Below are 26,779 nucleotides of genomic sequence, written 5' to 3' on the forward strand. Positions count from 1 at the left end.
TGCAGAATGTAACTGCCCCTGTATCAAAGTGCTGTATGGTACTTATCCTTTGATTTTCATGTGTTGGAAGAACAATCTCTACTGAAAGTGTAACAAAACTTGTGGTTTTGTTCCTCCTAGTTCAAACACTAGCTTAACTTTAAATATATGTGTTTATTATTCTTCATAAGAGGGGTTCTTTATGTTGAGACCTGTTAAGACAGCCAAGAATATTGAGTAGAAGAAAAATCAAAATTCAGCTTGTAAAAATATTCCATTTTCTCAGAGTCTAAGGATTGTTCTTATTTCTTCTAGTGTAGAATCAATGTAGCAACTGTATTTGACCAAAGAGCAGCACTGGAAGGTGCTAATGGAGAGAAAAACATCTGAGATCACTTTACCTGATGACTCCTAGTAGACCTCTGACTTCTCATAAAGACTGTATGGGAACAGCTGATCTTAAACTTGAATTTCTTTGGCTTAAAGCAATTCTGAAAATATTTTATTGCCACTGCAGTCATAGACATAAATCAATGCAGGAGACCCAAGGAGATTTACCAAACTGTCAGGAGAGGAATCTTAGGATCAAATAACTTGGGTCTACTGTAGCCAATAAAGTTCTATCATTTCTCACCCGATAAAAACTACCCCTCTTTCACTTTTTGTGAATTTTTTATTTAAATAAGGGTAGCAATTTCCTCTGTTGTTATTACAACACGAATGAACTCTTATTGAGTTGCTCACTAAAAGTTTTATAGCAAAAGTACTGTGAGTGTTTTCATTATAAATGGGTATCATAAAACTCCATAACTTGCTTGTAAAAAGTCTCTGCCAATAAAAATCTGGCACATCCAAGGTTGGTTCTGGAGCTAATTTATTTAAAATAATTTATTAAAATAATTGAACAGCCATTGTGAAGTAATGAATGTAGCAAACAATTCTATTAATGCCTGGTGCCTCATAGCACTGTTCGTAACAGCAACAGAAATTTTGGGAGGAGAACTATGAGTAAAGCACTGAGTCAGTTTTGGTAACTATGTGGACTTAGGTGTAAAACCATTTTTCTGAGCAATTTACTGTTTATATTTAATACATTACATTATACAAATATTCTACTATAATAGTGCATTTGATTAGTGTACATATGATTGAAATACTGCAGAAGCCGTGCATTTTAGAGGGTGAATATTTTTAGGCTAAATTGACTGACACCATTGAAATGAGAAATGCAGGAAAATTGTTTGCAGAAGGATATTTTTCTTAAAAGAGTATGCAAAAATCTCATATTTAAAATAGGATGTTGTGCTTTTTTTTGACTCTTATGCATGTCCATTGCTCACTTTCTCTGCCTCTCTAATGTAACTCTGCTTTCTACTGTGGTGTTTCCGTTGTTGTAATTTGAGAATAGAGTAGGGTTGTATTTGTGTGAAAGTCAGGATATAACGTTATACACCTGGACAAGAATTTTAATTCAATGAGAGAAATTGTATGTGCAATTATAGTAATAATAAAACCAGGGATTATCAACATTATAAATTAAATCTGCAGTATAATTAAGGTTTCAAATTTTTGACATGAACAAATCAAGACTTCTAGCAGGAAGATTATCAGGTACTTTTCCTGAGAGAGGAAAGACACTATGGAGAGTTAGATTAGGTGATAATGAGTGGCTGTGACCTCCATGCTGCTCTTTTTGGATAGAGACCATTTCCCATTATCCTACTAAAATGAGGGTCCTCCAAAAATGCAATGTGCATGAGTTTTGGGGTTTTTTTTGTTGTGAAGAACTACACTAAAAGATACTAGAAAATAAAAACCATGGTGTCACTCCAAAACCTAAATGATACAAAGTAATCAAACATGTTGAAAGAGTCTTCTTGTTTTTAAATGCCAGGCTCTAGGTGTTGGAGAATTTACCCTCACACCATGAAGTGTCTGTGACATTATTTATTTAGAAGTAGATGACTGGTGCATATTTTTTTCAGGGAGCACATCTCATTTTCTGGAGTGCCCTGCTACACATAACCCAGAGCCCCTGTTTTTTATAGGAGTAGTTGAGGTGGGTGTTTTTCTTTTTCTTAGGCTATGACCCCCCCAGGGTAAATAAAAATGAGGGCTATGTGAAAATGACTAATGTATGGTCTCTCCTTAATTCAGACTTCGGGTCCCAGTATCTTGTTCAGCATTCTTGTACACCACTTGACAGTTCCTCTCATCTTGTTGACAAGTCCTTTTTTGGGTCTGTGTGGCTTCATTTTAATGGATTTCAGTCCCCAAAATATAATGTATAAAGCCTTATCCATTATTTAAAAGAAACAAGCATGTACTTTCTGGAATTTGTAATGCAGATGCAGATACCAAGAAAACCCTACAAATAGGAATAGATTCTTGCAGCTTAAAAACAAGCTGTTGTATCCAGCCCTCAGAAATGTAGGGCACAAGAATCTGAGAAACATTTGGTGTCATGTGTCACATAACTTCATGAATTTAATCTTTATAATATGTAATCTTTATCATATATATAATCAATAGTTCTTCCTTAAATATATATCATAATATTTATCATAAATTGTTCGTTCTTATTCTTACAGGGTTCTGACTCTACAGATAACATAGTCATTATTGGGATTGTTTGACAGAATAGGAGAAAAAAAATGTAACAAATGTTGGGTATGAGGGTAATTGCAAATGTCTTTTCTTTCCCCTGTAAGCTGCTGTGCTCATTTGTGACCAGTGGTTTTCCTTCTGTTTTATCAATGTAACCCAATTTTGTGAACACCTACATGCACTACAGTGACTTCTGCATAGCTGCAAGTGAATTCCTTTGCAGTCTCTGCTCATGCCCTTTGCAGCCACTCAGAGTTTATCCTGTAGAAATGGAGGGATATCACATTGGAGTAGTTCAGGAAAGGTGAGTTTATCCTTGGGTATTTCACTTATATTTGTGGGGGGTAGTTTGAAGCAATGTAAGCTGTGATTTATGGGACTGGGGATATGTGAATATTGCTAGGCTAACAGTGCAGTGCCTGGTTTCTTTTATAAACCACAAAAATGCTTTAAAAGACTGTTTTACGCTTCACATCAGTTCTCAATATTGAGGGAGTTCAAAGCCAGCTATTCTCTTATCCTTGAAGCAAAGACAAGAGAGAAGTCTTGTCTTGGATATCGACTTTTCTGATTTTTTCCATCCTTTCTATAAAATGACTTATTCTCTATTATCTCTTTGACAACCACTTGTACTTCCTATCTGCAACAAACTTAGAGCATCTCTGAGTGCTGAGGAACATGAATTTTGAGGTGCAGGGCTGCTTCCTCTTGGTTTCATAGGGAGAAAGGGTTTGCACAGGATTTATCTTTTGACTTTTGGATAGTCCAGAGTAAGGATCTTTTTATTTGATCTTGCTCTGCACTTTGCTTCTCCCTGCAGCATTGATGTAAGGTTGCTACTCAGGCATTGCCATGTTTAATGCATCCTTCAAGCTGATACGGCCAAATGTCTTTTCTCTTATGCACATAACAATATTCCTAGATCAAATTTACACTTCTCCTTGGTGGATAAACATCAGAAAGAAAAAATACCTCTTCATCAGCTTGGCTCCATCTGGAGGAAGGGAGTTTTAAAGGGAAGTTGTAGTCAAAGTTGCTGCAAACCAAAACACAACTCACCACCAGTTTAGATACAAAGCTAAAGTTATTGACAGACGTTTCAAAGCTACTGAGTTGGGAACTGGTCAACTTCTATTCAGCCACACACTATTCCATGGTGTACACAATAGGGCTTTTAAATTAGGTGCCATGGCCACTGTTGTACAGCATTAGTTATAAAATCATTGCAGTTTTGTTCACTGGTCACTGCTGCTGCCATGGAATTGTTGCAGTAATTTGGATTATTAAGGATTATATTTGGGGATGTTTTAATGACATCACTTTGATACTATATCATCTCATTCAATTCCATTACTCAGTAACAAGTCATCAGAATAACAATACATGGGTTTTGCTGGATGAATAGGATAATCCTCCCTCCCTGCTTTCTTTCTCAGTTACCCTCTTCCTCATCCTATAAATTTTGATGTGTTTGGGTTTGTAACCACATTTATAAATTTCTCTATGTTCATGTCTTCACCTACACAGTTAACCTGTCCTAGCTTCAGGTTAGGACAGGTTAACTGTGCAGGTGCTTTTACACAGCATGGGTGAAGCAAGAGAAGACACACAGCTCTCATCTATCAGTTCTTGACTGTTGGGTGCAGCCTCTGCTTGTGAAATTGTCTTCTGGGAAAATTGAGATTATTTAATGGAAAATACCCTTTGTGATATTTTTTCCACATTTGCTGCCCTACCTCTGGATCTCAGCATCTCCATTTTATTCTTCTATAAAACTGCTTTGAAATCTGCTGGTTGTTCTTACTAGAACCACCGAGATTTAGGCTGATTGTATTATCCATGGATTTCACAGTGGAAAATGAGCTGACAGAAGCCTGTAAGACTTTCCAGTCTCACTAAATGATGCTGGAGATCAATTTAGAGAAGACAAAAAAGTGTTTTGACCAAAGTTTTACCAATACGTAGGGATCATCTGAATGTGAAGTGAGCGAACAGGAATGGTAGGGAAAGTATGAGAAAAAGCCTTCAGCAGCATTTTATACAAATGAACATAGACATTTTTAAAAGGAAGGTAATGGGTCTTAGTTCCCAGAGTGGCATGGAAAACCTGCCTTAAACCCCCTTGTGGGAAGCAGAGAATTAGGATTGCTGTTGTGTGTAATATTTCAAATCATGAAGTCATCAATGCAATTCATCCCAAGTTCTGTATTGGTGTCTTTAACAGATGCCTAGTTTTATTTAATATTTTTAGGAAGAAGGACAGGTATACTGAAGAAACAAGACTTTTGCCCCAGAACTCATTCATTCCTGTTGTAGAAAAAAAGAAATTATTTCCTTTCAGAAGACTTGATCTATGCAGTAACATGGTCACACATTTATTTTGTCACTTAGATTAAGTTTCTACAACAGGGCTATGTTCATAAGGATGTAAGTTCCTGGCACATTTCCAGTTATCAATACTGAAATATTAGTGATCAAGCATTTACTGAATGCCATTCCTCAAATGCAGGGGCTTCACAGCATCTTGTTGCATTCATGGAATTCATTTGTTTGCATTTTCTGGCTAACTGGTTCTTTTGTATTGCCAAGGTGATGAACAGATTTGACATTTAGCTGATTACTTCACCAAAATTAAACAGAAAACAGGGCAGCCATCCAAAGTTCCTTTCAGTGTGAAACCTAATTATAAAAATGCTTTGAGCAGCAATTTCTTTTTGGATGTTAAAGTGCTTTTATTAGATTGTTCTCCTGTCATTTTAAAATTTATTGCTAGACACTTATAAATGGGGTTGCCTGCTGAAGTAGAATTATTTTATTTTCTATATTTAAGATGGGAGGGAAAAGTGTATGGAGAAAATTTTAGACTGAATTTGTTAGTATTTTACGTGTTTCTGAAATGGAAGGAGAACAGCTAATGCTGGGTTTCACAGACCCAAAATGTAATTTATCTCTGTCTTGAATAAAATCGTATCTGCTTTTTTATTCACAATTCAGCAACTCCCAATTTCCGAAACCTATCACTTAGCAAATAATGAAATCAAAGATGTGATTTAAAATTTGAGTACAGCAGTAGAAGCTTGTATCATTAATGTAGATTTACACAATTACTGGTGATAGAAAAATCTAACCATGTACTTGTACCTGTCTTTCATAAGCCATTACCTGTTCTCAAACAGCATAAAAGTACTCTTAAGTCATTTGTCAAGGGCATTGAATATAAGTAGGCCAAGTGAATTTTAACCAGTAAATTTAGAGCTGAAGACTGAAGTGGATCTTAGAAGAACTTTCTTGTGAAGTATTTTTTGAATTTCTTGGAATATGTTTAACTTTTTATACTGCCTGTTGTTATTAACATCCTTTGGACCCCAGACAAGGTGTGATCTGGGGAGATTTCAAGGTGACAAAATTGTGGGGTTTTGCATATGATATTGTCTAGCACATTTTGGGTACTAAATCATCTTGTGAGGACATAGATTAATACTTGACACTGAGATCTAATATACCTTGAAGCCCAGTGAATTATGTGACTCTGCTGTTTCAAGCTGTAGAATTCTGCCACAACTAGGAGGAAATATTTTGCTGTAGGTAGATTAATGTTGAAAGCTTGTCAAGAAAAAGTTCAACATTGAAAATTTATTCTTTCTCTTTTTGCCAGTGCTAGAGCTTCTACAATAAATACCATTTGTGATCTAGGGAAAAATAGAGATATACTTTCTTTTTTATTTATCTGTGTTATTAGAATTTCAATGATATAGTCTATTTCTTAATAAAAGCTCCATCCCAGTAAATAATCTTGCAGAGGACAATTTGTACTCCTATCTACCTGAGAGCTTTTCTCATAAAATACAGTAACTGTCAGTACTTATCAAATAATTTAATTCATGGCCATTGCAGGATAAGTAATTAAGATAACTCAACATTCTGCATTAATAAATAATAAAAATGAGAATAAGAGATTTGCTAAATACCCTTTTTGAAGATAATGTGTAGGACTTAACATGGATGTTGTGAGGAAGCTTTGAGATGACAGAGCCAAGAGCGGGTGTGCAACACAAATGTGGGTTTGTTTTTTGTTTGAGTGTTGAAGCATATTTCAGTACTAAGCCTTCTTAACTCCTCCTTGTATCTCTAAAGTGTACAGAGCTGGGGGTGTTTAGCCTGGAGAAAAGGAGGCTCAGGGGAGAGATTTATCACTCTACAACTCAGTGAAAGGAAGGTGGAGCAAGGTGGGACTTGACCTCTTCTCCCAGGCAGCCAGTGACAGGACAAGGGGAAATTGCCTCAAACTGCACCTGGGAAGGGTCAGGCTGGACATCAGGAAAATTCCTACATGAAAAGGGTTGTCAAGCTTTGGAATGTACTGCCCAAGAGAGGCAGCAGGACTGAAGGGCACTGAGTGCCATGTCTGCTTGACCAGGTGGTCAGTCATAGGCTGGACTCAGTGATCTTGGGGTTCTTTTACATCCTAAATGATCCTATGGTCTAACAACTTGCTTGTCAATGTGGTAAGTTATTCAGGGCTATGTTAAATGGGGAGAAACACATTGCTATTAATTTGAAAGTTCACACATTATGCCCCTGTGCACAGAGAACACTCCCTTGCTATGTTTTGTTGCTCACGAGTCCAATGTGATGTGCCCTTTGCTGTTTTTTGTTGTGCCAGTGGGTCTCCAATAATTTAAACCAATATATGTGTGTATATGATCTATCTGCCTGAACTGTGTAAGAGCACTTCAAACACTCTAAAAGCAAAAACTTAAGTCAGTGCTCATTATACTGTTTCCCTTTGAAGTATGCAAGGGATGTGTGGACCTGGCTTTAATATAAATGCTCTGTAAGCTCATCAGGAGCAGCTTGGCCAGGGTCATCTTAATAGTATTCTTCTTGATCCTGTGTTGGCTTTGTGACAATTTCAGGGAAAAGCAGCAAAAAATTTTGTCTGTTTAGACCTTGAGGTTTGAGTCATGTAGCAGAGCTCAAATGAGGCACAGTAGCAATGAACATTTGCTTATCAGAGCTTATTTTTGGATTTATATTTAACTTTAGATGTCTGTCAGAGAAGACTCTGTTGGACCAAAATTGATTTCACAAAAACATTAAGGAAGAAGGAACTGCAAGACTTTTGGCAGGACAACAAACTCATACGCTGAACTCATTTGTAGTTGCTAAACTGAAACTTCCTGTGACACAAAGGCTACCAAGTTAAAGTTATTTTTGAAAATAAATGGAGTAGTTTAGTCACTGCCAAGAAAAGACAAATAGAAAACCATCTTTGGTTGCAAAAGTGCTTCCTATAGTATTTCTAACTTCTACCTCTTGTTTGTCCATAGGTGGATGGGATACTGTGCCTGACTGACATCCTCACTGATACCAGCCATTCTGAAGCCACCCATGCAGAAGCAGCAGCAGTAATTGCCCAGATCACATCTCCACATCTCACATTCACTCAGCATCTCAGCAGCTTCCTGGAAAATATGGAAGAAATTGTGACAGCACTTGTCAGTAAGTTTTCCACAGGATTTCTGAGTCCAGTTAAAGTAACAGGTTAGGGTATGAGTCTTTCATTAGAAATATTCCCTAAATAATGTTTACCATCCTTCCCTTAACAGATGAAATAACAATTTTAAATTCTGAATCAGAGAATTCTGCAATTACATAATATTTTTTTACTCCAGGCCTCATGTGAATAGAATTTATAAATATTTGTAAAAATAGTATCTGTGTGAAAGTCTATCTCGAGCCTCCAGGGAGGACTCAGCAAAGCATCCTTTTGTCTGGTTTTTGCCTGAAAAGAGGAATATTGAGAGCTGGTAACCTTCATGCCTGTTGTATTTTCCAAACTTGCTAGGACTCAAGCTCACCACTACATTTGCATTTGTATGATAATTCAGAGGAAAAGTAGAGTGGCATATAATCTATGGGTATTGTTACAAAAAAATGAAAGCTCTGTCTTTCTTGTCTAGGCCCCTGATCCATGGTAAAGTGAGACAAAAGTAGCAGCAAGACTTTCCTTAACCTGGGTCAGTGAGAATACTTTAGAAAAAACAAGATGACATTTCTTATTGCTTTCTAAAGAGAGGAATACCTTATTTCTGGCAGTGTGCTCCCTCCCTCTCAAATACCAGGAGCTTTCATTCAAGCATTCTCTTCTGTCTAGTCTAGAAATTTAGTCTCCCAGATCTCCAAGTCAAAATGTACTGTTTGGATTTTCTGGTTTGATTTCTAATGTATAATAGATCAGTGAATTCAGAATTTTTTCTAGTGAACCTATTGGTTAAACTGTAGAACTTCAATTTGGATGCAGTTGGGTTTTTTTTTTTGTTTGTTTGTTTGCTTGTTTGCTTTTGAAAGAAGAAAAAAGAATAGTATGAATGCCTGAGGATTCTGCTGTGGCTGGGAATTATCTGAGCTGTATTTAGGCCTTCTTCAAGAGGTCCAAACAGAACTAATGATGCAGAAATCTAGGGAACAATTTATTCCTCATGTCCAGCAACAAATGGAGAAGCTTTTGCCCTGACACTGCCCAGAATCCAGTGGGTGGAATTAACCTGTGCTGAGCTTGGTTCTGTTATAGCTAGCAGCATCTGACCTGGTTTGTTTCAGATGATTTTCTGGTTTTTTTTAGTGAACTGCAGTCAAGGGCCAATCTGAAAAGCTTATCCAGAATGTATTAGCTGGTGGATCATTCCTCAGTTGTTGTTCATTAAGTTGAGCAGGAATTTTAGCTGTACATATTCTGCCCAAGAAATGTAAGTGTTAAAAATAGAACAGGTATAACTTTGCAAGACCTGTTTCAGTAATCACACACCACTTTCCTTGTAATATTTATAACTCAGTAATTGAATTACTGTAATATGTTTAATTTTTAAACCATGCAGAAATCCCATTACCAGGTGATTCACATCTTAGTTGAAGTACATATGTACAAGGGATTAAAAGGTAGCTGTCTCTTCAGCACTTATTGAAGTTGAAAAATATGCAGGATGATTTTTGACTACAGAGAATTAGATTTAGAGATAAGCAACATCTACCTTTTTCTAAAGAAGAGGATGGAATTATTCTCACATGGATCATTTACTTCTAGCTTTCTGCCTCCTGTATTTGATTTTATTTAGTTATATTAAGCTTTATTTTGAACAACATGCAGTGCAATATTCCCAGTAGAACAGTATACTAGGTAGAGCATATCGTTCATCAGGGGCTCTAGTGAGGTGGATGTTGGTCTCTTCCAAGTAACAGGTGATAGAACAAGAGTAAATGGCCCCAAGTTGTGCCAGGGGAGTTTTAGATTGGATATTAGGAAAAAATTACTTCATGGAGAGAATTATTAAATGCTGGAAAACACTGCCCAGGGAAGTGGTTGAATCGCCATCCCTGGAGGTATTTAAAAGCTGTGTGGATGTGGCACTTGGGCCCATGGTTTAGTGATGGACTTGGCAGAGATGGGTTTGGTTGGAGCTGATGATCTTAGAAGTCTTTTCCACCCTAAACCCTTCTATGATGTTACATAACTGACAAAATTAAGTTTATATTTTTTGATTCCTTTTTTTTATCTCCCTGTTTATGAACTTGATATCGGCTAATAAGATCACTATTGCAAGCGCAGATGCTTAAATATTGCCTTTAACAGCTGCATTGAAGGAATGACTTTTATCCAGCTTATTTTCTGCATTCCTAGAACTGTGCCAAGAAGCCTCATCAGGTGAAGTTTTCCTGCTGGCTTCAGCAGCTCTTGCCAACATCACTTTCTTTGATACCATGGCTTGTGAAATATTGCTCCAGTTAAATGCAATGAAGATTCTCCTGGCAGCGTGCTCAGACAAACACATAGTGGATACTCCATATTCCCGGGATCAGGTGAGAAATTTCTCTGTCACGTTTGTATAAAAGCCAAAAGATTTCAGCACTGTGTCTATTTTGACACAGCCAATCCTTTCTTGGTTCTTTTCATTGTATTGCCTCTTTGTTTATCTGCTTCAGTTCCTTCTTTGGTTTTGGTTGTTTTTTTATTATTTTTTTAGTGAGCATTAAAAATATGACAGCTTTAATGTGATTTTCAAAAAGTAAAAAAAAAAAAAAAAAAAAAGTTGAATTCCATATATCTAAGATAGCAGAATTTATTTTTTTTTCATCATGAATTAGGCCAAATAGTGACACAGAGACCCAGAGAGGTTATGGGATCTCTGTTGTTGGAGGGATTCAAAACTTGACTGGACAGAGCTTTGAGGCAAAGATAAATATGGAGCCTAAACATAGAGTTGTCAGTTCAAAGAGGAATTAGCTCCAAAAGCTGAATAAGGACCTGATCCCCAGCCCATAGACGTCGGTGGGCTTTGGATCAAGTCCTGTCTGCCTGGTAGATGGCTTGCAAATTTTTATTGGCAAATACTGCTAATGTACTTTTGCCTTTCTGTTTCTTTCTCACCAGTATTTTAACTTTTTTGTTTTTTAGTAAAGGGACACTAGAGAATACTAAAGGTCTATGTTAATGCACAGATGAAATCAGGGGGAATTCTTTTGCTCCTCTCAGACACTCCAATGCATTGGGATGGTGCAGAGGCACTGCTTATTTGGTATCTCAGTGATTAATTTTGCCTCAGCAGTGATGTGCATGAGGCCTGAGGGTTCAGTAATGGCTATTGAGGGATGGAGGCTGGTACTCAGCAAACTTAACCTACTTCTGTCCATGAGACCTTGTGACTGTAATTAAACTTCCACCATTCAGGTCTCACAACCTTCCCTTTCACAGCTCTGAAGGAGCCAAAAGATGATTTATGGTAGATTTAGATAAGAAAAGATGACTTATGGTAGATTTAGGATCTGCACTGCCACAGAAGGCTTTGCTCATCCTTAGCCATGAGCCAGGCCTTGGAAATTAAGGCACAGTGGACTCTAGAAACTGATTATTGGTATTCTAGAGGGATTACTAGGGCTGCTATAGCTTCTAATAGCACCTAGTAGTTTTTCAGCTCAGGTCTGTGTATAAAAAGATGGAATTAAGCCATAATTGCTGTAGTGCTCTTTGGGCATAGTCAGAGATATCAGTTGTGGTGTTGTCATGGCTGCGTACTATTACATATGTACAATCCTTCACAGTCTTTTTTAAAAATTCTTCCTGTATGCTCTCATAGTTTTGATTTCCTTATTTTTTATGTCCTCATCTGAATTCTGTTGTCAGCTGTGAGTTTGCAGTTTGCTCTGTGGGTAGCAGAGCAAGCCCCTTATTTTTTTGAGGAAGGTAGATCTCGAAAGAAATACGTATGACTTTTTTTAGGTGACAGGCTGGTTCCAGGCCTTTTGCAGCTTGCAAGCTGCAAGTTCATCTCACTAGCTAGATGAACAGCAAACTGAATGGTTTCCTTCCAAGAACTGAGATCTCATCCCCCAGACACCTCACCTTCCTTCTCAGAATAAGAAACTAGACTAGCAAGGATTCTCTGTGGTGTGCTACAGGAAGATTCTGAGCTGCCTCCTTGGCTCCTGTAGCAATGGGAACTGTAACATCCTTCCCTGGGGTTTTGAATGTCCAGGTGGATTTTGAGTGCTGCTCATCTTGTCTTTAAGAGCTGCCAGTTAAACAGTTTTGGTAATGCCAAAGCCTTGAGAGAAGTCTTCCTTCAAATTCCTGAACAAGCGTGTTTGAGTGAACAGCTCCCCTTGTTTCAGTCTTGTATTTGGGGGTGGGGATTTGGTGTCTGCCAATTGCAGCAGTCTCATGGAATATTTTGCCTTTTAATTTGCTTTGTGTCTATCATTGCAATGAGGAAAATACACTCAGCTAAAAAAACAGCACTACAATACTATATTTTATACTGGTTTCATAAATTGTGATTTTTGGCTTTTGACAGGAAATCCTTTTAGGTAAGTAATGTACTCAGAATCTTTTCCCGGTATATATAATATTATGTCCCAGACAGTAGCCACTTGCCTAGGGAGATGTACATTAAAGATGAGTAGGTTTGAAAATTTTTTGATTCAAGATTTTATTTTGGATAATGGAACCAATGTGAAATATATTTTCATGCACTGATGTCCATTCTGAATGACCAAGTCATCCTGATCAGTAAAAAAGATGATTTGGAATAAGTTATACTAAATGTTAAAGTGATTAAACAAAGTAAAAACTTACATAGCTGATACAAAATATTAGAAAATTGTATAAAAGACCCCTCAAACTTAAATGCTCTGTTTTTCATATAAATATTTAATTTAAGTAGCACAACTACTTATAGAAAACTACTTAATATTTCTAACTATATAACTACTTTAGTATTAATGCCGATTTAAGAAAATTCTATTCTGCTAGACTGGAGTGTGCTTTACTGTAAACCAAACCTGGGAGGAAGCTGAAATGCTGCAAAGGAACATGGAAATTTGTTTTCCTTTGTGCCATTTTACCTCATCTTAAATTCACACTATGTCCTTCTATACAGGACATAAAATTATTATTAATTATCACCCTCTGTGATGGTACAAATAAATAACATTCTGCCCAGGATTTGGATATAGATTGTGCACTGACTGCAAAAAATATTTTACTGCTCAAGCACCTTTAAAATTGTTCTGTCTTTTGACTTCTGTAAAGTTTTTTTGTGCAGATGACAAAAAACATTTAAAAAAACTTAAAATAAAAAAAACCCCAACCTTTTCTGTCTTTGCTATCCAAAAACCAACCTCCTTCTTCTTTCATTTCCCAGGTGGTGTTAGATTAGGTCAGGAAAGAAATCTAGAACTGAGAACTGGACTTACTGATAAACAAGATTATCATTGCCCATTTTACAGAAGCATGTGACTGTTTCTGTAGCCAGCAACATTCTACTGAGATTCCTTAGTTTTGTAACAGAATACATTGTATAAGAGCAGTCATAAAGCTGTTCCAGATTCCTTATTCCCCAATTTTGGGTCAAAATGGATATGAATGTCCCATGTTCTGTTTCTTTCTGCAGATAGCTATTCTCTGAAACTTAAAAAACCATCAAAAATATCCTTTCAGAAGGGTTTATGCCTAAATTCAGCAGTGCAGTGTATGCAGTCTTAATGGAGTTTGAGATCTGTCAGAAGAGGGGTTTAGCTAAATCCCTTATCATCCAGGATCTTTTTGACTTTAACCATCATCTTAGATTCTACATAGAAAAATATGAAATATGTATGTTTGGGCACAGTATGTTTATGTATAATACAATTTTTCTCTCTGCATTCCCACTTGTCTCTTCAGTGTTGTTAGTATTCTCACCTTACCTGTGAAGCTGTGGAGGTATAGCCTAACACCTTCTGAGCTTCTCTTACTCAGGCACACAAAGAATTAATGTGCAGTGAACGCATCCATTTTAAAGTGGTTATTCCTAGGTCTACAATCAGTGAGTTAGGTTTCAAAACAGTTTGAGGTGGAGAAAGGCTCTTAAGCTGGAAGGAAAAATTGGAAATGATTGCTGCTTTTTTTTTTCCTAATAAATTCTTTCCTGCCTTTTTGGTATTTGGGAGATGCTGCTGGTTTAGACACTGAGATCTGTTTCATTTATTATTTTAAGTGCTTATTACCATTCTTCCTCTAGGTTCCACATTCTTTTCTCTGTTCTTCACCTTTTGTTCCTTATTAGGCATTTGTGTTTATTTTTCCTGTCCTTCCTCACCTTTTTCCCCTCCCTGAAAGAAGATTGTAGTGTCAAAAGGAGATTAGAGACAGATGTTACTGTAATATAAAGGAATTTTGATTTCTAAATATTTCTGAACCCTCAGTGAAAGACTTTGAGAATAATGTTTTTAATGAGAAGAATATTAACAGTTCTTTTAGATTTCCTTGAAAATCCCTGTCTGTATGAAAGAAACTTGCAGTACTGCTTCTCAATCTAAATTTCTTGAATACTGGGGAGTTTATTAACAAAGCCTTTACATGTAGACAAGTTCATAAAAGGGTATCTGCACTGTTTTCTTGCACAGGTCTCTGTTAATACCCAGATCTGGCATTAATACTGTGATCACTAGATAGGTGGTTGGAATTCCCTTCCCTCTGAGAGGCCTGACTGTGCTCTGTGGATGGTAAATTGTACATTAAAATTGTGGGATCCTTTCCAGTATTGACTAGATCACACTGAGAAAACATGATTTCAACTAAAATAGCAAGAAAGAGAACTGTTAAATGAAAAAAATTAAGTTATTTTAAAAATCTTAAGAAATCAAGGAAGAAACATGACTGCTAGTAACAGATGCAAAAATAAAAATTAGGCCAAAGTCACCCAACTATCTGAATTTTAACCACACCATTATATTAATGATATTACAGTTAGTTTCTTATGTAAGATTGTAATAATTTCCTGATGTCTTTTATTTTTCTTTTTAACTGCTTATCTCTGTCTTTTCATGCACATGTGACCAGCATAAACTGGCATTGAATGGTCAATGTTATAGATTGTTATATTTTAGGGGTCCAAAACTAAGATTTTTTGGGACAAAATTCCTGCTTAGTTCCAATTCTGCCTCTCATATTTTAGATTCTGTGCAGGATAAGACAGTGTGCTCCCACTTGCAAAGCAAGGAGTTCAGTTGGAAGAATAAAATCTCAGCTCAGTTTGAAAACTAATTTGTGTTGAAAGGCTCATTTGTGCTCTGCTCTGGGGAGATCAGTTCTCTTAGGTGCCTCTGGCTGTTTGAGCCTGTTTGAAAAACACAAGAAGCTTTTCAATGCCTTGAAGGAAGCCTGAGAGATTCTTTCTCCCCCAGGTTTTAACCTGAAAGACACAAAACTGTGGCCACTAGCTCAGTCACTGTTAGTTATATGCCCTGGTGGGGCACATGGGATGTGTATTTTCACAGTGTGACCCACACAGGGTGCATGTCCTATGTGCTTCTTTAAAACAAATAATGTGAGAACCTGGCTATTCTGCCTGTTCCTTATCTACATTAGTCAGCAAGAGAAAGTAACATAAATAAAAATGTAGTAAAGACTTCCTTCATTCCAGAATGTAAGTTTCCTACAGCTTTAGTCTCTGTTGCTCTGCCTCAGCATGCCAAAAATACATTTCCCTGGCACAGTCTCAGAATAAACCTAGACTTTGCAAGCAGATCCTGTCTCCAACCACTGTTATTATTTTTGGGGGATGTTACCTTCTTCTGCTCATCTGGCTGTATTTATTGTCTGTTTTCAGGAAGAAAAACTAAGTTCCCAATCACAAAAATGGCTATCAGAAGCCATTGGAGTTATTTTCTGTTTTCATGCATTATAATATCCCAGGGAGAATATCCAGAGATTTCTCACTGAAGTTTTTCCTCCTGATAGATAATGTCTTGAAAGGCTTTTTCTACCTCAGCTTGCTGTAATGCCTGTTCTTGATGCCTGCTAAATGCACTCTTTTGTGGTCTCCCTGTGGATGGATCTTGAATGGTGATGTTCAGATGATTTTAATTTACCTTCAGAAACAGAGACTCTCTTACTTCTGAGTAGTATTCAGGTGCCACTTTGTTTCTGAAGATGGCTATCTGGAACTTTGCAGACACATTATGATTTATGCTTATCTCATTTATTTGAATGAATTACAAAATTCTCTTATAATATGTACAAAAATTAATATTACTTAGCAATGAACCAGCCTTAAAGGAGTAATTAACTAAGAGAATTAGCAGTTCTATATTGATCTTCTTAGCCACTCTATTCAATTACTTGCTAATTCTTATTTTGAGCTTGTGTCTTTCTTTTTATGTTGGGAGTGTTGATAAAAGCCTCCTGAGCTGTGTGCCTTTATTATCAATAAAGGTATATTAGCACCACACCTTCACATCTGCAGACACTTCCCCCTCCCACAAATGAGATAAGGGACCCTAAATTGTGGAAAATTTTACCCTCCTAAAGGGCCAATATGTGCATCTTTCTTCCTTAGTAGCTGGTTTCACAATAAAGAGAAAAACTTTCTTAAATCTCTCACTAAGGGAAAGTTTTCAGAGAGGCCTTCTGTTCTTAAGTGTTCTTTAAGTTTAAATCTCTTTGATAACTACAGGTTTACACTCTCAGTGTATCTTATTTTATAGCAAAGCATTTGTATCTAGTTTTTACTTTTGCAGCAAAGATTTAGTACCTTGTACGCTGGTTGATGAGCATTAGTCACCATTAGTTGTTTAGAAAAGTTTTATTATAGTGTTAGTAATTATGTATTTTAGTAAAAAAAATTCCAAGGTGACTGTTGTTTGAAGAAAACTATTTTAAAGTTTCTTAATCAACCATGGTTTCTCAAATTTAAATTGCTCTTGACAACTGAAATTCCTACAGTTCAGGGCAAAGCAGACTACAGAACTTAAAAGGAGGATTCACCACTCATGAATTCAATATGTGTGGAAGTCTGAGGGAGTGGAAGGAAACTACGTGGGAATAGAAACAAATTTTAAGTTATGAAATATATATAGGACAACCAAATAAGATCAACACTGCCAATTTTATAATAGTATCTGATATTGTCACTAGAGATGTATCTGTGTTAAATATCTGTTTACTTATTTGGCTTATAAAAATAGAGATTTTTGATTAGATTTCAGATTAATTTCCATGGTAACTGCAACACTTAAGAAGATAATGCTCTACTGAAATTTGAAAAATATGAAATAACACTGTTATTTTTAGTTTTATTTATTATACAGGAAAAATTTCCATGGGTCTTAAGGGGCCTCTCAAATATCCCTGTCTACTAGGTTCACCAACAAACCCTTTAAAGATGAACATTCAAAGCTTCTTGATTTTGGGTGTGCTTTTTTAAGTTCTGAAGTTTAAAAGTTCAATTTTAACTTAAACATTCAAAATTAACTTGAAAATTACCTTAAAAATTTAAAGTTTTTAAGTTCAGCTTTAACTGCTTAATCTCTTACTCTTGTGAAAAATGTTACTACTCCCAATGAAATCTCTGCATGTTGATATTTTGCTAAGTTGGTGTCCCTTCAGAAGGTGCTAAGGCATGAGCTTTAGCTGAGAATTCCTTTGCTGACGTTCTGCCTTGCCCTGTCTCAGTGCCCCCTGGGTCAGGTGTGCAGAGCACAGGCAAGCAGGCAGGTGTTGAGCACAGGAGGAGCCCTGCAGGTCTGTTCCTCTGGTTGTTTTTAGCAGTGCTACTCATGACACTGACCTGAATCATCCATCCAGCTCCCTTCTGATGGCAAACAAATGTCATAGGGCTTCCAGGACCTGAGGGAGCCAACAGGGAAGGTGGAGAAGGACTTTCTGAAAGGGCATGTAGTGACAGGACAAGGGGAATGGCTTCAAATGGAACAAGAGTAGGTTTGGATTAGATATTGGGGAGAAATTCTTTGCTGTGAGGGTGGTGAGGCACAGGAGCAGGTTGCCAAGAGAAGCTGAGTATGTCCCATCCCTGGAAGTGTCCAATGCCAGGCTGGATGGAGCTCTGAGCAGCCTGGTCAAATGGAAAGTGTCTCTACCTATGACAGGGATGGGAATTAGATGATCTCTGAGGTCCCTTCCAACCCAAGCTGTTCTATGTTTCTATGCTGATTATGTGTTGACCCAATCTATTTTTCTGTGGTCTTCATTAGTACAGTGGATTTAGGGCTCCCAGTGCACAAACTGCAGCCACCAGGTTTAGCAGAGAGAGGCACCTGCAATTCTTGATGGATTTGGCGATCAGAGAAAGGAGTGTGGGCCAGCCTGTGTCAGTCTATTAGAGAGCGCTGCTAAAATGCAGATATTGGAAATGCATGGGTCAGGATCCACCTCCAAAGCAGATCTGCTTAGCAGAGATATAGATGCTGGGGTAGGGAATTATGCTGGGTTCCCTGACAAAATTTGCTTCATAACACATCTAGAAATCCCACAGATCAAGAATTGGCGTGTGGCTTCAGCACATTCCTTCTCCATGGTAGGGAGGCAATGACAGATGACCAGAGCTCATGCACCTTGTCTTCAGGATGTCTTCTTTCTTACACTTTGAGTTGATCACAAGTTTATTGCATGGATTAGGAATCCAAAATAATTGCAAGAACTATAAATTCTGTCAGGTGCCAATGCTTTGTAATCATGGAATGTGCCCTTTTGCAACATCAATTACTTAAGCAATTAATGAAATTGATACTACAAATTGCAGTTGAACAGTAGAGATTCCATGTTAAACATCTTCAAAACTTTTAATTATTTCAAAGTAATTTCAGTTCTGAAAGAGGTTTTGGTATGCATTCTTTTCCAATAATTTTCAAGTATGAATGAGGCTCAGGCAGTCACTTTTATCTGTATCTGTTTGTGTGCTCCATGTCTCACCATAACATCTGAACTGGTTTGCTGATTCAACAGGACTTCATAGTTATTTTTGAGACTGCCTAAGGCTTTATGAAATTTGGAGCCAGATAATGGGAAGAGAAGCAAAGATAAAGACTGCAGTATAAGCTTCTGTATACAAAAAGAAAAATAAATCTACAGTGGGAGAGAACCTACTGGCAAACATCTATTTATGTTTTTTGATCAACTCTAAATCCAAAAGAGATGAGACTTCATTAATACCAGTGTTCACAGAAGTGTTACTTTCTGAAGCAAATTGAGTCTACATTTGTTTGTGTTTTCCTCTAGAGAGTTCATCCTTAATAGGAAACTTCCTTGAACTTTGGTTTGTGTTACAGAGGAAATTTTCATGTAAGTTGCATGAACTTTAAAAGAGGAAAATGTAGGGGAAATAGAGCTTTTGAAGTCAACACTTTATTCTGCTTGCCTATTATATTTTTACATTATCCTATTTTGTTATATTGTTTACATCACAGGAAAATGGACTTTCTTGGGGAAAAACAAGGTTTATCCATATGGAGTGAGCTAATCTATGGCTTAGCTACCTTTTGTGTCCTACTAAGATTTTAGAAGATAATATGGGTAGAACTTGATGGTCATTGATCATAAGGGTCTTTTTTACCCCCCTCTGGAGAGTGTTACAAATAAACCCTCTAAGCTAGTCCATAAATATTGCAAAATATGGGGGCCACATAATCAACACGAAGGAAGTATAGCTATAACCTCAAATAATTTTTTTGGTGTCAAAAGATGCACACAAACTATTTTTATGTATGAAAATACTTATTAGACAAAATAACTTGAAGCAGTGGAATAATTGGCATGTATTCAAATTGTGGTTAATTGAATTCTTCATCTGTGGCTTAGAGAGCCACATGGGGTACAGATTCTGCACGGAGGAAGCAATTTTCATTAACGGGATATAATTTAGAATGAGAAAACATATACACTCTGCCTGCAACACAGTTAATAATTAATATGGAATAAATACATAGACATACACTGAGTTACCATATTTCTACCTGTCACTCTGTAGAGTTTCAGCAACTCATTTGCATGCTAACTAAGTATATTTATTCAGGGAGATGACACTGTAACACCACCTTCAAAAGTGGAAGACCTTTATGTCATAGCATCGGAAATGAGTCATCCTTGTTTTTAAAATGGCAAAATGAGATCAGAATGGGGATTTGATCTCATGCCTCCTTACATCTAAGAAGTTTGCTGGTTTCTGAAGTGACACTGTACTGTTAAAAGCTGATAACCAGTTCCAAAACTGACCCTTATTTTTGAGTCTGATCAGTTTTCCTGAATTACATTAGAGAAAGTTTAAAACCTCTAAGGAAAGAATATTATTTCTGTTTTGCATTATGAAGATCTCTAGCATTTATTATTTGGTCTCTCACATATGCTGTTAATATTGGGATGTGTCTGCATGCAAAAAGCAAAGTATTTGAAGGACTGAGAAGAATGTCTTGCAGGATGTGTGAGAAAGTATGTGATATCAATGAGGGAATGGCTTACTGAAAGCCAACAGCACCACAGGGTTCAGGCTCTGTCAGTGGCTTGCTGCATCACTTTAAGCAAGTTGAGTTACACCTAATCTCAAAAACAGTTGAGAAATTCTGTAAATCAAGATCTTAGAATGGGCTTGTGCACATACCAACACAGAATGTGTTGGTACAAAGCTTAACCATGGTTTTTTACCTCTAGAAAGGTATAAACAAAATTTTAAGTCCAGTTACTTTTGAGACAGTGCCTTGACATGCAGAAAATTCTTGACTTCAACAAAACTGGAAAATATTCCTTAAATATTCCCTTGAATCAAAGCTCAAAACTCCAAATCTCTTGCAAGGATTTCTTAGCATTTTACCTGAACAGATTCAGTGCAATTACAGCTGTCCCAAATATTTGCCATGTTTCTGCCATATTTATATTATGAACCACAATTGTATTTAATATTACTGAATTGTAGGACTGGACTTCATATTTCCTTCTCTTTTTAACAACAGGTGGTAACAATATTGGCAAACATGTCTGTGTTGGACCAGTGTGCTTCAGAAATCATTCAAGGAAATGGTATGTATTTTAACTGAATTATATTTTTTATTTCTTTCTGTAGAGTCAGAGTAGATGGGAACGTAGTACTTACAAGGTAGAGGAGAAAGGCTTCACTAATAAAGCTTCATTTTGCATCCTGTCTCTGCTGCATATTACACATTGCTGCAGGATGCAAAATGAGTCCTGGGGATGGTTCCACATAAACGAAATAAAATGCCACTGTTTTAGGAAACTGCATTTGTGACCACATTGTTGGTGTTCTGTGTGCGTTACTTACTCCTAGATGCAAAGAAAAGTAGTAAAAAAGTAAAGGTTGTTTCAGCAAGCTGTATTGTGGTAATACAGGTAATATTGTGGTAAGATGTAAATGCCTTATTAATACATCTACCAGCAAATTCAAGGCCAGCAATAGAGTAAGATGGGTGATTTTTTTTTTTTTTTTTTTTTTGGGAAACATTAAATTACAGTGAAAATTCACATGTATTGCTTTGCTAGGTCAAGTAGGCCTAAGTCATGCTAGACACTGTAGTGGATTGTCAGGGAGAATGACAGCAAGTAAAATTTGTGTACATACTCTGCCATGGAATTTCACAAGAAGCATTTGCCCCCTGGCTTTTGAGAGGGGTTGGCACTCCTCCTGTGTGTAAAATGTCTTTTGTGTCTGCCTCATGTTATAATAAACAGGTGCTAGTAAGAGGCCACATTCTGAGAATGGTCTTTGAATGCTGGAGAATTTAGGTACTTTCTTCTCAACTGTGAAGTTTTTTTATGTTGATTGATTATTATCTAGCTGCATGGTTCTGATGATAATTCTCTGAATTATTTATGCAAATGTTCTAACAGTTAAAATCCTCTGATGCTACCTGATGTAATCTGAATGCCTAATAGCATATGGAGTCTAATAGCACATAATTGTCTTTACATTTAAAATGATCTAGAAAGGAGAAATCATCTTCTTTTTTTGTGATGCTACAAGAAGACTATCAACTCCTACAGGCAACGATAAGTTAATGAAGCCACTTCGACAGGGATAACATTGTCTCTTCTAGAGTGAAGAGTTATACAGTAAATTCAAGAAACAGAATTTCATAATTTCCTTCATTAAAGGATTCCTCATTCTAAAATACTCTTAAACAGTTTGAGAAGGAAACTTTTAAAGGCTTGCTTAAAAATATGTAAATAAACAAAAAATAATTACTTGAATTGAGAGTGAAACTTCGTTTAGTGACCTGAAATATGTCACTACAGGTTTTTCAGTTAGTGATTGCCTTCAGGTTAATTTAGAAGCAAATAAGGAATTACATTTGGTTGACTGAAATAAATTAGTGAAATTTAAGATACCAACTTTTAGAGGAGGAAAGAGTTAGTGCATTTTATAGTTCCAGAAGTTCTGTAGCTTCCTAGTGAAGACAAAGTTATGTGTAGATCAGATGTGCCTGGGTGCTGAAATGAAAAATGCAGCCTTCATTTATGTATTCTGCATTCTCCCTTTTTGGGCAGAGGCTGGTCTGTATTAGCCCAGCTTTCATTTCCCCTTTACATTTTGCATGGAGATTTTTGTTGGAGAGTGGATAACAATGGCTCTTGTATTCTTTCAGGTGTTCAGCTTTTAATGGAGATGCTGTTTGAGAAATCCTCCTCTGGAAACCCAGCAGAAGCTGCAGCTTGTGAGCGAGTGCAGCAGAAATCTGCGGTGACCCTGGCACGGCTCAGCCGGGATCCCGAGGTGGCAGAGGCAGCTGTAAAACTCAGCTGTAAGGAGGTGTCTCCTGCTTAATGGCACTGAAAGAGGGAGCAGCTGCCAGTCATGGAGAAGCTCTTTTTAATGTTTAGCCTCACTTGGTGAACTTTGTGAGAGATATTCCCTGTAGAGTCTGTCCAGAGCATGACAGAGGAGATGGAGCTAAATGAGCCTCTGGCTTGTTTCCCAGAGGAGCCTGAGGTGCAGCACCACTCAGCACAGAGATGTGCCTTGCTGTGCCAACTGACACTGCTGCCTCCTCCTTCCCTTATGCAGGATCTGTCAGGGCACAGAAGGTTGGGACCCCAGCAGGCCCAGATGTGATGAACGCAATGGGAGAGAATGTGTTCTTTGGGTAGAAGTTTTTTAAGGGTGCGTGGGGGGATTGGTAGGGAAGAAATGGAGGTCACAATTTTCGCTCTGAAATTGCAGCAGCAAGTAAACCCAATTTATTTGTTTATGCTTTACAACTATTAATTATAGCTGCTCTGAACTGCATATCTCCATGGAAGGTCCCTTAAGTATTGGCATATCATCTTTGCATTAGAGATCATATCTACTAAAAAAGGATAAATATGATGCATCTAAAAAATATCACAAAATAAGAAGTTGTTTTTCTAAATTATTTCTCCTGACACTCTTTTGTTGCTCTCAGGTATTCCTCGCCTGATTAAACTTTGCAGATCACCAACAGAAAGAAATAACAGTGATTCTGTCTTAGTGGCATGTCTGGTATGTACATTTTAGTCTTCCTTTTATGCTTATGCTGCAAAACTAAGGAAAAAATATCCCTTTAGATTTCAAAATTCATAAGTATTGCAGAAATTTTTTAAATTCATGTCAGGGTCTCCTGCTTTTCCCCTTAAGCATAATCCTGTACACTGTCAATTATTCATCCTCAGATTGAAGATTTTAGCACATAAGGAAAAATTACTTCATCTTCACATTATTGGGCACCAAAAATTTCCTTGGAACACTTTGGAATTTAAGGATTCATTAATTCCTAAATTCCATCCTGTGATGGTTCTGTGTTTGTTGAAATTATCCTTCAGTCACGAGGGTAGCAGCCCTTTATCTGCACTCACACATACATTTGAAGATATTTATGTAAAACATCCAAAAAGAGGAAAAGTTATTTCTTGCGTCCACTCCAATCCATTTTTTTTCTATTTGTGTCACCAAGACAATACAGTGCCCAGCAAGGAGTGGGCACCAGAAGCTTAAGACTGTCTCTGCTCAGGAGAAAGATCCCATCTGAGGGCCCTGCATTGCATGCACTGTGAGCCAAATGCCAGAGCTGAATGATTTCACTGAGCTTTCTGTGAGAGCCCTCTGGGAACATGGGTGATCTAGGGCTGAAGCACAAGCTCTGGTGAATGAAGAATATAATTTCACAGTGCTTTATGATATTAATGTTATTTTAAATGTAATAGTAATGCTTGGTTATTGCAGCTTGTTCATTTAAGGAGGTCTCATTCAGGATGAAGAAAGTATAAATGTGAGCATAGAAAATGCTGTGATTATTCTTCCTACATGCCAAGAAGACTTGTTAATCTTGTGTGGTTAGAGCAGAGACCACAGAGCAATGGCAACAAACCAGACTATGATTTTTCTGTCTCACTGAAGTTGCTGCACATTCCTTGAATCCATGCCTATTGCTTGAGACGTTACCTACCTCCCTGTCTCAGAAATTCTGCTTCTCCTGATATTTTAGTAATTGCCTGAAGATGTTTTCTGATAAAAATGTGGCAAAAATACTATTCTTGAGACGTAAGCTGCTTCAAGCTCTGATAGGTATTGCCACTGGTGTCTGAGGGCTTGAACTGTACTTAGACATTACTCAGGTCTAAAAGCAAAGTGCCCCAAAATAATTGCTATTGAATAACTTTGCATGAGGGAAGATTCATCTGACAGATGAAGACAGTGAGGAGAGATTACCCAGGTAGCAGAACTCACAGACCTGCAGAGCTGAGGTTTGAGTTCTGGCTGTTATTTAGGTATGGTTATAATGGATTGCTGCAATGAAGGCTTTACCAAACCTGAAATTGAAACCTTTCCCAAACTGCATTGCAACGATGCTGGTTTTTTTTTCTAGGCAGCCCTGAGGAGACTGGCAGTGATGAGTCCTGGTGGGCTGGAGGATTCAGATTTTCAGCAGCTGGTAAAGCCCAGACTCGTGGATTCTTTTCTGCTGTGCACAAATATGGAAGAGAGCTTTGTATAAATGGGAGCCAAAAACCTTTGAACAGTAATGAAGGTGATAGGTACACAGTAAGATAGCACATGTACAATTTTATTTTGGTTTAGTCCTATTGTTATTTATGACTTATTTATTCTAAATCCATGAACATGTGGTTTGTCAGAGCAAAGGCAGAAAACTTGTTACTGTGGTTTGCAAAGGTAATTTTTTATTTCATTTTCCTGCCAAGACACACAATACCTTATCATTGCCATCTAGCAAAATGTTTTGTTTAATATAGTTGAATTAAGGTAATGAAGCCAAGAATTTTTTGCTCTGATGTTAAATGCTTCTGATGATGTTTTTTCATTGATGTTTTTTCTATAGTTAGGACATTTTGTAGGTTTTTTAATAAATGTTTTAGCCTCATCTGTATTAGGAGAAAAATAATCCTAAAACCTGCAAGTATATACTTTGAAATGAAAGGGATGTTACAGTCTAAGTCCAGTTCTTAACTGTTATATTTTAATAGAATTTTGTAACTGAGGGAAAAATTACCAAAAAATGTTCAAACACTGGCTTCAAATGATGCTTGAATACATTCTTAGGCTGTATAAAGATGTGTTCCATCAGAGGATACACAATAACAGAAAGCTCTTTATTTACATTGACTGAAATTTCCTAAAGAAATCCATAGAATTCTAGAAAAAACTTGGATGGTGTATGTTTTATCTCATAATGTAAAATTTTCCATCTATGATTTAAAACCATTACACAGTGACAATTTTCTCTCCTTTCCAAGCCTTACAAGAACTGGAAGTGCTAATGTCCAGACATGTTTTTACCATTCAAGCTACTGTTTTTGTGAAAAGTTGTTCACACCTATACTAAATAACCTGAAGAGTTTAATTAATTGTAACTTGAATTTTCATTTTTCTGGCTTGCTAACTAGTTCTGTATTTTTAAAACTTATAATGGGACCCTTAGGAGCTCTGGAAGTTGAGAAATAGATGATAACCTAAATAACAGATGTTATTTTGAAATCAACTTTTTTTCCATGAGCATTCTTCTTAATTCTTTATTTTTCCTTTCATTGAAAAACCACATCTATTGAAAATTACTCAACCAACAATATCTGGTAGTGTGTTTTTTTCCCCTTGATTTTTCACAAAGCAGTCTGTAGATTATGAAAAGAGCTGTAATTTTTTTTTTTTCATGGCTTCCAAACATTGCTTTGGATCATTTTATGATCAGCAACTTCAAGGTTCTAGGATATCTGCCAAAACCCCCCCACATTCTTTTCTTGCTGTATTTTGTAGATATATTAAGCAGCTTCATAAATTAATGTTTCTTTAGTGTTATGTGGTGTTTGAACGAAAAGCACCAGGAAATTGTGAAGCTGTGATTGCCTTCCACGTTTTCTGTATATAAGAAACCTGTCCTGCTTCAAGCAGTGAGGCAAAGGTGGTTACTTTTTTCTCCCTTGATTGTATGAGTTAAGAAGTCTCTGCCTTAATGTCTTTCTTGTGACCTCTCCATATAATCAGCTCTATCTTGACTGAATTTTAAAACCTTACAAAACTTACAATAACCTCTGTCATGAGCAGCTATTCAAAGGAAAGTGTTGGATCAGATGTTCTAGTAAGCACAGAGATGAATTCTGATTTTTTGCTTATTTGAGACAACTTCTTAAGTTTCCAAGATTGTTAAAACGCATGGTACTGTAAAGCTTTAAAAATATTGTATTATTGATGGACTTCAACATTTTTCTTCCTAAGCAGAAATACATGTGTGAGCCATGGTTGTCTTGGTAGAAACAATAAATTAATAAATTTCATTAAAAAACCTAATAAAAAAAAAATCTTGTTATCATTCTGATAGCATGGCAGTCCCTGATAAAACACATCAAATTCTGTACTAAATTTCTGTACAGAACTTCATTCTGTCAGCT

The 26,779-nt window shown here is 36.8% G+C and overlaps 1 protein-coding gene across 1 annotated transcript in view; it reads left to right on the plus strand.

The window, feature by feature from the left end:
- The window catches only part of INSC (INSC spindle orientation adaptor protein), a 63,363-nt gene extending 38,490 nt beyond the window's left edge, over nucleotides 1–24,873 (plus strand). The window contains exons 7-12 of the mRNA XM_054276131.1: nucleotides 7,917–8,088; nucleotides 10,265–10,443; nucleotides 20,860–20,926; nucleotides 22,507–22,662; nucleotides 23,305–23,381; nucleotides 24,745–24,873. Coding sequence (XP_054132106.1) covers nucleotides 7,917–8,088; nucleotides 10,265–10,443; nucleotides 20,860–20,926; nucleotides 22,507–22,662; nucleotides 23,305–23,381; nucleotides 24,745–24,873 — 780 coding nt within the window. The remainder of the gene's footprint in view (nucleotides 1–7,916; nucleotides 8,089–10,264; nucleotides 10,444–20,859; nucleotides 20,927–22,506; nucleotides 22,663–23,304; nucleotides 23,382–24,744) is intronic.
- Nucleotides 24,874–26,779: the final 1,906 nt, after the last annotated feature.

Source organism: Melozone crissalis, unplaced genomic scaffold (genome assembly GCF_028551555.1).
Source record: "Melozone crissalis strain CALT ecotype California unplaced genomic scaffold, PUWL_Pcris_2 ptg000018l_1, whole genome shotgun sequence".
Classification (NCBI taxonomy): Eukaryota; Metazoa; Chordata; class Aves; order Passeriformes; family Passerellidae; genus Melozone; species Melozone crissalis.